The sequence below is a fragment of the Montipora capricornis genome, chromosome 11 (assembly GCF_036669925.1).
Source record: "Montipora capricornis isolate CH-2021 chromosome 11, ASM3666992v2, whole genome shotgun sequence".
In the NCBI taxonomy this organism is placed as follows: Eukaryota; Metazoa; Cnidaria; class Anthozoa; order Scleractinia; family Acroporidae; genus Montipora; species Montipora capricornis.
The window spans coordinates 16,186,046-16,201,045 of record NC_090893.1 but is presented as its reverse complement, the minus strand read 5'-3'; the positions used below and the strand labels follow the sequence as shown (position 1 = coordinate 16,201,045).

The 15,000-nt window shown below is 41.2% G+C and overlaps 2 protein-coding genes across 2 annotated transcripts in view; one reads left to right on the top strand and one right to left on the bottom strand.

The window, feature by feature from the left end:
• Positions 1 to 3,876: 3,876 nt before the first annotated feature.
• On the bottom strand, positions 3,877 to 4,332 carry LOC138023122 (uncharacterized). The gene has a single exon (XM_068870152.1). The coding sequence runs from the start codon at positions 4,330 to 4,332 to the stop codon at positions 3,877 to 3,879; it is 456 nt and encodes a 151-aa protein (XP_068726253.1).
• Positions 4,333 to 10,233: 5,901 nt separating this feature from the next.
• LOC138023121 (tetratricopeptide repeat protein 28-like) overlaps positions 10,234 to 15,000 on the top strand; it is a 4,782-nt gene continuing 15 nt past the window's right edge. The window contains exons 1-2 of the mRNA XM_068870151.1: positions 10,234 to 11,155; positions 14,933 to 15,000. The exon at positions 14,933 to 15,000 is cut by the window's right edge and continues 15 nt beyond it. Coding sequence (XP_068726252.1) covers positions 10,234 to 11,155; positions 14,933 to 14,964 — 954 coding nt within the window. The 3' untranslated portion in view covers positions 14,965 to 15,000. The remainder of the gene's footprint in view (positions 11,156 to 14,932) is intronic.

The window sequence follows — 15,000 nt, the reverse complement described above, 5'->3', positions numbered from 1 at the left end:
CCCACACTTTACGAAGTTAACGAGATGGAATAATCGTGAAAGACTTTTACTAGAGCGAAGTTCTATTTTGAGGTGACGTTTTCGTCGCCGTCGCCGTCGTAGATCTTAAGGTCCCTAATGATGGCGCGGACGACGCGAGGCCGCGTGGCTGCATCAAATTTTACTAGTCCGCTGCGTATGCTCATCTCCTTTGTCAACGAGGAAGAAGCCTCCAGTAACTCTTTAAGCTGTTCCTCGTGTCTTCCAAGTTTCTCGCGTATATTACACGTTAAACCATAACTAAGTGGTGAAACTCTTTTCTCTTATTTTGGCGGGCTTGCGATCCCAAATAAAATCGAAAGTAATCTTGTTTACTTCTTTACTGAATTCTTTAGGGGTATTCATGACATTGCAGATAAACACAAGTTTTGAAAGTGCTAATGTTTTAATTATATTTATCCTGCCAGCGATGGAGAGGTCTCTTTGGGACCACATATTCAATGTTTTCTTTAAAGATCCTAATTTGTCAAAAAAAAAATTCTTTTCAGACACTTCTAGATCATATGTAAAATGCGCGCCAAGCGCGTAAACTGGCTCGGCGCTCAATTGGAGATCATGTATGGTGTCTTTTCGGTTACGCATAGAGCCAAGCCATAACATTTCAGATTTTGTTTGATTTAATTTTAGACCAGAGCACCTTTCAAAAGGCGATAATAAATCAAATAACCTTGACAGTGACTGGACATCAGAAAGAAGTACAGTTGTGTCGTCTGCATATTGCAAAAGTTTGACCTCATTATGTTCATCTATTGGAATACCTTTTATTTCTTTTGAGCGTCTGATACGTTGTGCAAGTAACTCAATAGCAATAACGAATAATGTGCCGGAAAGGGGGCAACCTTGACGCACCCCGCGTTCTAGATGAAAATGTTTTGAGGCATATCCGTTATTCAGAACACAACTAGAGATATCTGTGTAAAACACTTTTATTCATTGTCGGAGGTCAAGACCGAAATTAAACGTTTCGAGGCATCTATGAATAAAATTCCACTCAATCCAGTCAAACGCTTTCTCAAAATCCGAAAACACGGCTACCCCTGGAATATTCTTCGCTTTAGTGAAATGCATTATATCTGCTATTAGCCTAATACTTTCTCCAATGAACCTTCCTTTAACATATCCAGATTGACAGGGATGAATTAAGTTCGGCAATATCTTCTCTAAGCGCAGAATAATGGTCTTCGTCGCTATTTTATTGTCTACATTCAGTAAAGATACAGGCCGCCAGTTTTTTTAAATATTCGGCATTCTTCTTCTTCTTCGGAATTAAGGAAATAATCCCTTGACGTTGAGAGACAGAAAGAGTTCCGTTTCGAAAGGCGCAATTAAAGCTACTTACCATAAATGAATCGAGCAAGTTCCAAAAATAGCGATAGAATTCAGGCGTTAGCCCGTCCATGCCAGGAGTTTTGTTGTTTTCCATAGCTTTTAATGCAAGCTCACACTCCTGAACCGACATGACACCTTCGCACGTTTTCGCGATTTCTTCTGATAATGCATTTTCTGTTTCAAAGAACTCACTGAAAGTTGGGCAGTTGGGGTCGGACTCCATATTTCTTGATGTGTAAATCTCTTCGAAAAAGCGTTCTTGTTCCTCCAGGATATCCTTCGGGTTTGTGATTCTGTCACCTTCATTATTAACTAAGGACGCTATGTTTCTTTTTTTGGTTCCTTTTTTCCAAGTTATAAAAGTATTGACTATTCATCTCACGATGCTCGTACCAACGCGCTTTACCGCGCACGATTGTTCCTCGTGTTTTAATACCCCCAATTTTGGAAAGATTGAATTTTATTCTCTCCAGCTCAGTCTTATGAGAATCACTGTATGACACCTGGAGTTTGGTTTGCAATCTCATCATTTCTGACAAAAGAATTGATTCTTCGTCACGTTTTCGTTTAGCTTTCTTCTTTGAAAAAGCTATTGTAAAAGCACGAATTTCCATTTTAATCATTTCCCAGTACAACCCTTTGTCGTTGACTTGTTCATGCTTTTTTGCAAACATTGGAATTTTAAATGTTAACAGTTCCGCGTAATTAGTATCTGACAGCAAGGAGTTGTTAAACTTCCAAAACCCTGGCTCTCGAGGGAGTTCATTTTCGTTGAAAGACATGGAGAGAGCGACGGCGGAGTGATCTGAATAAATGGTTGGGAGTATTTTGCAATCCTTTACGTGATCTTTTCGCTGCTTTGAAATAAAGAAGTAGTCAAGTCTACACTGTATTTCCATTGACGGGTTAGCCCATGTAAAGCCTGGTTGATCTGAATTTTTGAAACGCCAGGAATCAAGTAAATTATGTGTTTTGATTAATGACTGAAGCTCGTCGAGAGAGGCTTTTTTGCTGTCTATCGGTCTACCGCCTTTTTTGTCTGCAGTGCTAATTGTACAGTCAAAATCACCTCCCAGCACCAAGTTGTCATTGGCGTAAGGGATTAGAAATTCTTTTGAAACGTCCCTGAGGAAAACAACTTGTTGGGTTGTATCATTTGGTGCGTAAATGTTTACTAAAACCACTTTCGTACCATCAATAATAGTCTCTGCTAAAATACATCTGCCAGAATTATCCGCATTAATTTTTTGGAAGTCAACGTCAAGACGTGGTTTGAATAAAATCATGACTCCTCTACTATGAGAGGAGCCATGACTGGACACGATTTTGCCTCCCCATTCTGTTTCCCATCTTTTGATGGATTCCGGCGAGGAATAAGTTTCTTGCAAGAAAATTGTATCCGATTGCTGCTGGTGCAACCAACGAAAAACTTGCCTTCGCTTTCTCGAACTGTTTAACCCTCTAACGTTAAGTGATAACAGTTTATACATTTGATTTCTAATAACAGGATAGACGGGGTATCCAAGAAATAATGAAAATATATATTTTTTTAAATTATGTTCACAGTGCGGTTGATATTTGTGACCAGGCTTGATTCTTATTACCTTGTTAGCGTCGAAAAGTTGATCAACGTAACAGGAGAGAAAGCTAAAACGAAAGCACATGCGGAAACACATACAGAAGCTTTGTATGGCGTTTTGACTGGGTATAGAAAGTGAAAAGCTGCAGCTCTCAAGTAGGTGGTTCCGTAGAAAAAATAAATAAATAAATAAAATTAGCTGTATTTTAGCTTTCATTTTAGCTTAATTGTCCATTAAACGCCCATAGAAAGAAAATTGAGATGTTTCTTCACCACGGTAAAGAGCACCGTCGATGATCAACTTTTCGACGTTGAAGTATGCATTTTTCTTCTCGCGCTTGGCCGCCTTTAGTATCGGATATAACAACTTTCTTACCTCGTCAACCTCTTTAGGAAAATCGTCACATATTCCCATTCCGGTACCTCTTGGGAGATTTTTGATGCAGGATTTAATAAAAAAAATTATCTTGAAAATCCGTCAGCCTAACTATGATCGGTCGTGGTTTAAGACTTTGCCCATTTGATTGTGAATGGCGCGACCTAATTCTGTGAGTTCTGTCAAAACGAATGTTTTTTTCGTCGCATGGAAGGATCTTTAGCTTCGCACGCATGAATTCTCTTAGGGCGAGTTCAGAGTCATTGTTTGTTTCGTTTTCACGTTCCTTTATTCCAAAGAACTTCAAGTTTCCTCTACGACTGTGACATTTGAGCTTAACAGTACTTCTGCCTTTCATAAAGCCGGCTTGTTCCTCGGCAATTATTTCTTTTGCTTGGTGTTTCAGGCCGTTCAAAATGACTCTGAGAAGAACCTTGCTTGGATGGCTGATTAAGCTTAAGGTACGGTAATTTTTGCACAGTTTGAGATCACCTTTCTTGGGGAGTGTAATAACAAGAGATCTTGTCCAGTTTTGTGGCCATTTAACACTTTTTCATATTTGGTTACAGATGTTTAGAAGAACTGTCGTCATATGCTGGCCGCCCGCTTGAATCAATTCTCCTGGGATGTTGTTAACGCCTGGTGACTTCCCTTTCTTCAACATTTTTACAGCTTCTTCAATTTCCGATTTCAATATTAGGTCTTCTGAGTCGTCGCTTTGGCTTTCTGGTGTGTCTAAGACTCTGGCGTCGCCCTGCAGCTCGTAGGTGTACAGTTCTGAGCAGTACTCGGTCCACCTTTCTAAGATTTTACTTCTCTCAATGATGGTTTCACCTTTCTTATCTTTGATGGTGTTGACTTTGCTTTGCTTTGGCTTTGTTAACGTTTTAACAGTATCATAAGCTTTCTTGCTATTGTTCTTCATCAAGTTGGTTTCGATGTCTTCACACTGTTTTTGAATCCACTTTTCTTTCGCTTTAACCATTTCTTTCTTTACAAGTTTGTTCATCTTGCTGTATTCTTTCTTGGCTTGAAGACAACTTTTCTTTTTCTGTTTAAGATCCCTTCTTTTATCACACAGACTTAGCACTTCGGATGTTACCCAGGCTTTCTTCTTTCATGTCTTTTTTCCTAGAATCTCATCAGCTGTCTCAATAGTTGCTTTCTCAAATGTCTCAATATTACTTTCTAGATCTGAATCATTGTCAAAAAGAAGCAAAGGGCCGAATTTTCCGCCGATTGATGCTCTAAACTGGTCAGCTACAAGGGGGTCCTGCAGTTTTTCAAGGTCGAACTTAAGTCTTGTGTATTGGGGCTTGGACATTCTCCTCAGCTTTAACCTAAAAGTCGTCATAACAAGGTCATGAGGGCTTGCAACGTCGGGCCTTGGGAACGTCCTGGTTCTCCTGGTGTACACACTGGACTTGAATCTATTTGGGACTAATATGTAGTCTACCTGACCATGGTTCACGCCGTTAGGATGATGCCAAGTCATAGTTCTGGACTTTTTGTGCTTGCCGAGGGTGTTTGCGATGACAAGATCGTTGTAATTTGCGTACTCTTGCACTAAAATCGCCGAGGATGATCTTGATGTCTTTTTTCTGTGCTTTGTCAAAATTCTCTTGGATATCTTGGTAGAAGATTTCGATATCTTCATCACTGTAGTCTGAGGTAGGGGCGTACGCCTGAAAGAGAGTGATGTTGAAAGGAAATGCTTTGATGCGGATAGAAATTAATCTACTTGAAACAAAATTGCAGCCTAAAACAGATTTGGCAGTGTCTCTGTGGACTAAAAAGCCCACCCCGTGTTCATGTTTATCATCTTTACCACAGTAGAACAGCTTATTACCATCGTCGCTGTTGATTTCACCGAGTGCCTTCCTCCGGACTTCACTGAGGCCGATGACATTCCACTTGTAATGCTTTAATTCATGACACAATTCATCAAGTCTTCCCTCTCTCCATAGAGTTTCCACATTCCATGTTCCAAAAGCAATTTTGTCCTTTAAACGAAAACAATAGGTAATCCTTCCACCGGTGTTCGACTTTTCGCCCGTGTTCCGGTGGGTAACAGCGGGCGCGGAGCTTGTTTGACTGGGCGTCCTCCGAGCCGGTATGGGCTTTCTTGTTTGACGTTTCATCATTGGGTTTCTTGGAAAATAAGACTGGCGGCCTCCATACCTCTCCAGAATGTTATGCGCAGCTGTACTTTGCAACAAACAAGGCGCCTCGCACCTGTGCATTTAGCCGTTGACTGTTTGACAGTTCATCCACCCTGGACGAAGACGACGACGCGTAGCGATGCTCTCCACCGTCGATCGCCCAACAGTGCAATACAGACACTGCCCCCTCCTACTGCCTTAGCCCCCTAGTTGAGTTGATACAAGACTTAGTAGTTGGGAGCACCAGTGTTCATAAAGTGTTACTCTGGTACTTGTATGTCTTGAGTTTTACACTGCCCCCTCCTACTCCCTTAGCCCCCTAGGTGCAGGGGTTTCCAGGGTGCGGCGTGTGGAGCCGACAGCTGAGAGAATTAGGCTCATCTGGTGGGGCGAGCCAGGCTACCTCGCCCACAGGCACCTGTCACCCGGCTCGTGACTCCCCACCAGACTCCCCCTGGTAGTTTAACTACCAAGCACAAAAGGAAGAAATTAAAGAGAACAAAAACTGGAAAAAAATTATCAAAGTAAACCTGAGAAGAGATTATTGTATTCTGTGTACCTTGTTGTTTTTCTTGAATGAAGTAAATCTATGCATTTGAAGTGTGAGTTATAGACATAATGGAGACGAGATCCTTGCACTCAGCTGATTAAGCAATTGCTTCCAATTATAGACATGGACATAACAAAATTTGGCGGCTTTATCGGGCCTAGCTGCGATGTTGGTGCATAGCTCAGTTGTTAGTGCGTTGAAATCAAGTAAACTTCAAAAACCGCGTCTTCCAACCAAGAGGTGTTTCTTCAAAAAGTGGCACCTCCTTTGTGGAAGCGCTTCCCATCCAAACTATCAAATGGAAGAAAAGGCATCACTTTACAAAAAAGCCTCAGCGCGTGCTTTCAACAACTTGAACTGAAGCTTAAGTCTGACTTTCCCTTCTTTTTTCCTTATTAAAAAGATAACAACAATTCTATGAATTCCAAGTGCGTTATTCAAGCTTCTGTCAGAAAGGAATTAAATTGGCATTTAAAAAAATTTAGAAGAAATGCTGCAGCGAATGCTTTTAAACAAGAAATTAACTGAACTAAGTCTTTCCTTCAATATTTCCCAATCCAAAATTTAATTCTATCGATAAACAGTTAAATAAATAAGCTGTAATATGGGGGCTCCAAATCCGAACTTGTGCCAGGGGCTCCAAATCTAGGGGTTTCCAGATCCGCTAGGACACTGGTGCTAGAACGACTACAGTTCCTTTCTTTTTTACCGAGTCATATGATGACCGGATAGTGCAGTGCGTGGACCGTGAACGCAAAAACTCGTTTCCGCCCACTCACACTATCATTTCAAACATATTCCCTCATCAATCTTTCGCGTAGTTCGTCCGTACATTAGTGGTAATCGCGATTACCTCTGAATGAATGAGGGATACCGAGTTTGAGTCGTACTTGGGTTGCCTTCTACGGTGGCAAGAAATGTTACACATGCGCAGCCACAGCGCGACCCCTCCCCCCAACTTCAAACGAAGTAGAAACTTTGCACTTAGACTCGCTCTGAAGAGGAGGCAGACATTAACTGAGGAAAGAAACTGTGCAAAGCACATAGTGGCAAAGTCCAAATTATTAAGATTAAGAGAGCATTGGAGCGCTATATGTTTAGATTTCGGGGAAGTATTCCTTCTCTAGAGCTATCAATAGTGTCTATGCTGTGCTTTAATCTTGTATTTGGTTTGTTTTTTTTCCAAACCAGTTTAAACTTTATTAATCAACAGTCTAAAAAAAGGATTTTTCTTTCTTTGGGGGTGTAGTTAAGAAAAAAAGGGGCTAGGTTTTTTAGGTGGTCTGAAAAAGAACTAGATATATTTTTCCTCCCTTGTACTTACTTACCACTCCCTGATCCTCTCAAGTACCTCCATCCCCCCTTATGCCCAATCCCTCTACACCGCACTACTCGCAGACACTTCATATTTCTCAAGACCTTTCTATGTACTCACCAGAACTGGATCTTGAACTCAATTTGGATCTGCTGCCTACTCCTCAATCCTCTTGACCACGCAAGCAATTGATCCAAATTACTCAAAATAAATTGTAAATAAATAATTGCGTTCCGACGAGGGAGGACGCATTCTAATGGGGTCATTTTACGAATGTCCCGTACACATTTTTCGCGGGTATCGGTTGTGATGCAATTGCGGGTTTGGACGCCATCTTGGACTGGCTGACCGACATCGGGTTTGTATCGCAATGCCCGCATGCCCAAATCAAAGCGGGAAAAATTCCCTATATTTCTACCCAATCTCGTTCCCACATCCACGATCCTTTTCCGCTCTGACCAAAAGGATCGTGGCTCTGGGAACGAGATTGGTTTCGGGCTTTGATTTGACGCATGACCTTGGAGTACCACGCACAAGATCTGTGTATTGCAAAAAAACTGGAGGATAGGGCCGGAGAAGGAAGAGCCTATTGCAATCTCGGCAACGCTTTCTATGATCTTGCAGATTTTAAGCAAGCCATAGAGTACCACAAAAAATATCTTAGTATTGCGAAAGACATAGGGGATAAGGCTGGAGAAGGAAAAGCCTTTTGCAATCTCGGTAACGCTTTTAATAATCTGGGGGATTGTAAGCAAGCCATAGAGTACCACAAACAATCTCTCAGTATTGCGAAGGAAGTAGGGGATAGGGCCGGAGAAGGAAGAGCCTATTGCAATCTCGGTAACTCTTTTAATAATCTCGGGGATTGTAAGCAAGCCTTAGAGTACCACAAACAATCTCTCAGTATTGCGAAACAAATAGGGGATAGGGCCGGGGAGGGAAGAGCCTACTGCAACCTCGGCAACGCTTTTAATCATCTGGGAGATTTAAAGCAAGCCAAAGAGTACCACAAACTATCTCTCAGTATTGCCAAAGAAGTAGGGGATAGAGCCGGAGAAGGAAAAGCCTATTGCAATCTCGGCAACGCTTTCAATCACCTGGGAGATTTTAAAGAAGCCATAGAGTACCACAAACAATCTCTCAGTAATGCGAAAAAAGTAGGGGATAGGGCTGGGGAGGGAAGAGCCTACGGCAATCTCGGCAACGCCTTTAATCATCTGGGAGACTTTAAGCAAGCAATAGAGTGCCACAAGCAATCTCTCAGTATTGCGAAAGAAGTAGGGGATAGGGCCGGAGAAGGAAAAGCCTATTGCAATCTCGGCAACGCTTTCAATGATCTGGGAGATTTTAAGCAAGCCTTAGACTACCACAAACAGTCTCTCAGTATTGCGAAAGAAATAGGGGATAGGGCCGGGGAAGGAAGAGCTTACTGCAATCTTGGCAACGCTTTTAATGGTCTGGGAGATTTTAAGCAAACCATAGAGTACTACAAACAATCTCTCAGTATTGTGAACGAAATAGGGGATAGAGCCGGGAAAGGAAAAGACTATTGTAATCTCGGCAACGCTTTTAATGGTCTGGGAGATTTTAAGCAAGCCATAGAGTACCACAAACAATCTCTCAGTATTGCCAAAGAAATAGGGGATAGGGCCGGGGAAGGAAGAGCCTATGGGAATCTTGGTAACTCTTTGAATCATCTGGGAGATTTTAAGCAAGCCATAGAGTACCACAAGCAATCGCTCAGTATTGCAAAAAAAGTAGGGGATAGGGCCGGAGAAGGAAAAGCTCATGGCAATCTCGGTAACGCTTTTAATGGTCTGGGAGATTTTAAGCAAGCCATAGAGTACCACAAGCAATCGCTCAGTATTGCAAAAGAAGTAGGGGATAAGGCCGGAGAAGGAAAAGACTATTGCAATCTCGCAACGCTTTTAATCATCTGGGAGATTTTAAGCGAGCCATAGAGTACCACAAAAACTCTCTCAGTATTGCGGAACAAGTAGGGGATAGGGCCGGAGAAGGAAAAGCCTATTGCAATCTTGGCAACGCTTTTTATAATCTGGGAGATTTTAAGGAAGCCAATTCGTACCAAACACAATATCTGAGCATTGCAAAAGAAGTAGGGGATAGGGACGGGGAGGGGAGAGCCTATTGTAATTTCGGCAACGCTTATCAAAGTCTGGGAGATTTTAAGCAAGCCATAGAATACTACAAACAATATCTCAGTATTGTGAAAAAAGTAGAGGATAGGGCTGGGGAAGGAAAAGCCTATAGCAATCTCGGCATCGCTTATAAACATTTGGGAGATTTTAAGCAAGCCATTAAGTACCACAAACAATGCCTTAGTATTGCGAAAGAAGTAGGAGATAGTGCCGGGGAGGGAGCAGCTTATGGCAATCTTGGGGATGATTATTACCATATTGGTGACCTTGAAAATGCACTTCACTTTAATGAACGATATCTTAACATTTCCGAGAAAACGGAGGATCCATTAGGTCAGGGAACCGCTTCTTATAGCCTTGGTCGTGTTCATGAATTTTCAGGCTCTTTGTGCAAAGCTCTTAATTACTATCGTTCAGGTATAAAACATTTTGATGAAACAAGACGTCTTCTTCAGTCAGAAGATGCATGGAAAATAAGCTTTCGTGAGACAAAGCGGTTTGCGTACACCGCTCTATGGACAGCACTGTTGAAAAATGGAGAGGTTGAAGAGGCTTTGTATGCTGCTGAGCAAGGACGAGCGCAGGCCTTGGCAGACATTCTGAAGATGCGATACGGCGTTGATGAAGAAGCGGCCTCGGCAGTTATGATGAAGGAAACTGTCTCGGCTGTAGTAAAAGATCTACCTTCACAAACAGTTTGATGGAAAGTACTTTGAAACAGATCATGGGTGGGACTGTTGAGGAAATCTTGCAGTCGTTGGGCTTCTCAGCGAACTCTTTGCAGACATTGTATGATGTCTTACTGAGTCCTATCGCAGACTTGTTGCAGTGTGATGACTTAGTCTTTGTTCCTGATGGACCATTTTGCTTGGCTCCTTATTCGGCATTGAGTGACTCTGTCAGGATCCGTACTATTCCCTCGCTGACCGCTTTAAAAGTGATCGCTGGTGCAACTGACGAGTTCTACAGTAAGAGTGAAGCGCTGCTTGTGGGCGATCCGTACTTGGAAGAAGTCACTTACGGCACTGGTGAACCCATGTTTGAACAGTTGCCATGCGCGAAAAAAGAGGTGGAGATGATCGGAGAACTTCTGCAGACCTCGCCTCTCACTGGAAGAAATGCAACGAAAGCTGAGGTGTTGAAGAGAATGAAGTCAGTTGCTTTAATCCACATTGCTGCACATGGAGATAAATATTTTGGAGAACTTGTTTTGGCCCCAAATCCCGAACGCACATCCCAGAAGAGCGAAAAGGAAGATTACATGTTAACGATGAGGGATGTTTACGCAGTTCGCCTTCAGGCAAAACTGGTTGTGCTCAGTTGCTGTCATAGTGGCCAGGGGGAGGTGAAATCTGAGGGTGTGGTGGGAATAGCCAGGGCTTTCCTGTGTGCTGGTGCTCGGTCTGTTCTGGTGTCACTCTGGCCAATTGATGACAAGGCAACCTTGATGTTCATGGAAAGTTTCTACGAACACTTGGCAGATAGAAAAAGTGCAAGTTTAGCCCTTCACCATGCTATGAAATTTCTTCGGGAGAAGAAAGTACTCTGCTGCTGGAGAAAGTACTCCGCCATAAAATACTGGGCACCATTTGTGCTAATTGGTGATGATGTCACCTTTGAATTTGGGCGACACGAACACGTAAAAGGTAAAAGATGAAAACCTACGAAAGTAGACTGAATTATCTAGAAATTAACTAATCTTCTGATTACTTTCATAAATGCAAACAATTACTAGGGGCTAGAATCAAGCAAAGTGTTTTTGATATTTTGCCACGGAGCGACCGAACCGAGGCAAGAGATATCAAAAATGGGCGATTTCTTAGGGTCAGAACTTCTATAAGTAAAAGGTTACGGGGTAAAAGTTGCACGATCTCTTAATTTGCTTTCATTTAATGTTTAAAGACTGCAAACATTTTTCTTAGGGAAGCGGCCAGATTTATGTACGCGATTTCTTGGGGAAAACGTCCAGAAAGTTAAAAACTAGGAAATAAAACTCTTGCTTTTTAAGTTTTTCTTTCCACAGTCTTCAAATATTCAGTACGAACTAGTTAGGAGAGGACAATCAATGCAGAGATTAACGGATGAACACTGTGTAGGAACCAAGAGAGGACGAGGAAAGACAACGCATCCACCATACATGGGCCACTTCCAATAATATAATTTTTTTTACAATCTAATTTTAGCCCATGGTCATGATGCTGGGCTACTTTATACTGGCTATGTCACGCAAAATGATCTCATTTCATAACACGCCAAAATGGAGAATGAAACACTGCAATAATAAACCACTTAAAACCGTTGAGCAACATAAAAGAAATACAACAATAGGAAAGAGAAGTATGGATCGACGCAAATGGACAAGATTGACGGTAATCAAGTTTATGACATATTGCCTGGTTAAAGTTCGTTTTTGCTCAGAATCATCTTGTTTTTGATGTAACGATAATTTTATCAGTAAAAGGATTTCCCATTACAATTTTCGAGTTTTGAACTCGTGATTAACTAAAGATTTTCCCTAAACTCCCGAAAATAACCTGACATAGCCCCTTTAAGGAAGACACCTGATTGGTTATCATTGGCTGCGCCATGATGGGAACAAGTCCAAAATAATTTTCACAGCATGGCGCTAAGCTTAAAATTATCATGAGGGATGGGGATGTGTTCTCTCCCTTTATCCTCTCTCGGTAGGAACCCCTGAAGTACAACGTACGATGCAATGAACTATCATAGGTAAGTACAAGAGGATAAAGTCATAGTTTATTTATCTTGTAAATAAATGTATGAAACTTATAATGTCGTCTCGAAAAGAACACCCTGACTGGCCAGTGCTTTACTTATAGAGAATAACGAGGAGACGAATTACTTTGTTCATTTTATTTTATTGGCCATCAATATAAAGGTGTTAAAAAAGAAAACAAAAGTGCGAGCAAGTAATGTTTGTTTCGTTTGTTTCGCGTTGAAGTTGTACTTTTGGCGGGTGGCAAAGCAAAGTGTGGTAATGATTTAATTATCGGATCTTTTAAGATATCTGTGCTTAACAAATGGTGCTGCAGGGCACAAAGCTTTTTACAGTGAAGAGTGTCTAAAGTATCTTTGCTATTGTTTGGATTCATTTTAAGTTGTGTGAAGTTCTTTATATTTATTAGTGTGCAATTAATAATTCAGCCTGAAAGAACTTCACGTTGAATGTGTTCAGGTTATGAGACATTAGAGACCTTTAGATGCACGTTTACGGCTAACCGCAAACTGAGGTTTGAGATTTGCGGTTTGGAGTTAGAAGTTGTGCTAGTTCGTGCATTTAGATTTAAGTAAACAAGTGCAAAGCTGCGGAGGCCGCCATATTGAATTTCCTCGATGCTCAGCGTTGATGTTTGAGTCAACGAAATAAATAAAACCACGGCTCTTTTGATTGTTTAATTCACATGAAATGAAAGATAAAAAGTTGCTTTTTATATCTGCCCCGTTCATACGTGGGATAATGTAACTTCCATGCCATAAAGAGCTGAGGTAAATTACTTACGTGAAAACCTACCTTCCGCCGTTGAAAACGTCAAAACTTACCCTCAAACGTGACGGCAAGCGCTAGTCATGTGACTTCCAGCAGTTGAGGTTAGCCGCAAACGTGGATCTAAAAGTCTCTAGTGTGTAAAAAAAAGGAAGTGACCGCTTCGGCAAAGAGGCCACACTGTTGCCAGGCAAAATGCACGTACTAGAAAACACAATTAATTTTGCTAACGCACTTCATTGCTAATTATAAAGCGCCTTCATCATCTCTCACGGAAACTTCAATATAAAGTCTGACCTCTTTAGCAATTTAATTCATATCCGGACAGACTGGAATATATTCCTTATTTGGAATTAATCCATCTGGGTTAATTAAGTAAGAAGGTGAAAGGACTATTATGACAATTGCTTTTAGTACGTGATGTCATGCAAACGGTGTACTCTTCGTAATGGAACCTTTGGTGTGTGTGTTTTTTTTTGTGAGGTCAACTGTTATTGTGGAAACTCTAGGTACAGTACTGCGTTAATCCTACGTTGACGTGGGCTTTGTGCAACCAGGTACATTAATTAATTTTGTTAATCCCATATTTACTTCGGTTGGCGAAGTACTTCATTATACATTAGGTTTATTAGTCTACAAGTCATGTGCTGTCCAGAAAGTTAGGTCAAGCGATCCTGGTCCACCAATCACTGCGATTGGTCTTAAATGAGTTTGTTCGATGCCTAGCAGCTCTACAATTAGTCGTCAGCGTTAGCCAAGATGGTTTGGAGCAGTAGTAGGTACACCTTCGAAGCTGGTGTAAAGCATCTCTTTTCTAGTTGACGTTATTGCATTCTAAGCGGCCTTGATTCCTCTGACCAATCGCTGTGCATTACCTGGACCCGCAGCGCGAATAAGTAAGCCACTCGTTTGATTTCAAGATCATGCACTTTTGAGAAAGAAGAAAACTTTGTAAGTAGAAGACTCATTAAAGCAAGTGTGAAAGTCCAGTAAGTTATTATCTCTGAGTTCGTGCGATTTATGCAGAAGGTAGAGGGAGCACGAGTTAATCCCCGGTGTTACCAAACTGCAGGGAAAAAAGTTGGTCAAAATAGTTTAATTTCCACCACTTTTTATTACTGTAAGCAATCTTAATGTTTTGTGCAAAAAGTTAATTTTTGCGCAAAACATCAAGATTGCTTCCAATCCTCTATGAATTCCTTAGTCATTAAACAAACTCCTGTACTGTGGACGTCGCAAGAGTGTATTTGCCTTTTTTTTTTTTCCGACAGCCTGTAGTTTTGACAGTTTCATTGGTCGAATCTCTGTCTTCATAGGGTTGTCGGAGTTGTTTTTGAACACGTTGTCTTCTCAGTAAAAAAAAAGTAGTTTCAGTTCTATAAAAATCTGAAAGTTGAAAATTTGATTTCTGTTATGATGCAGATAGTCCTAGCTAAACGGTCGATCTCCAAAACGGCATTGATTTAAGGACGGTGCCTACTATTGTTATTGCGCATACGTTCTGCGCATCTCCAGATACTTGGATCTCCTATCGCCGATGCTTACTAATACAGAGATAAATATTATTGCGCGGTTTAAAACTATCCCGAGAAAGTAGATCTTAGTAAGTGCTCTTGGTATCCGAAAAGGAAATTGGGGGTAGCCATGTATTTTTCCGAGATAATTAAGCTTCAATTTGGAAAGAACGCCATACATTGCTTTGTATTTTCAAGCTTTTTACCAACATTATTCATGAATTATCTTTGAAAAATGCGTTGTTACCCCCAATTTTCATTTTGGATTTCAATAACAATTGTTAAGATCTACATTTCCTGCATAATAACACACCGGTGCAAAAATATCTTTAATTAGTAGGCACCGTCCTTAACAAAGTGCATTTCGTCATCCCAGATGTGATCTCATTTTCTTTTCTTCACAGGGGTGCAATTAGAATACCCGAAGACTGTCTAATTTAAAAGTCCTCATCCATAACAAGGAAAAACGACC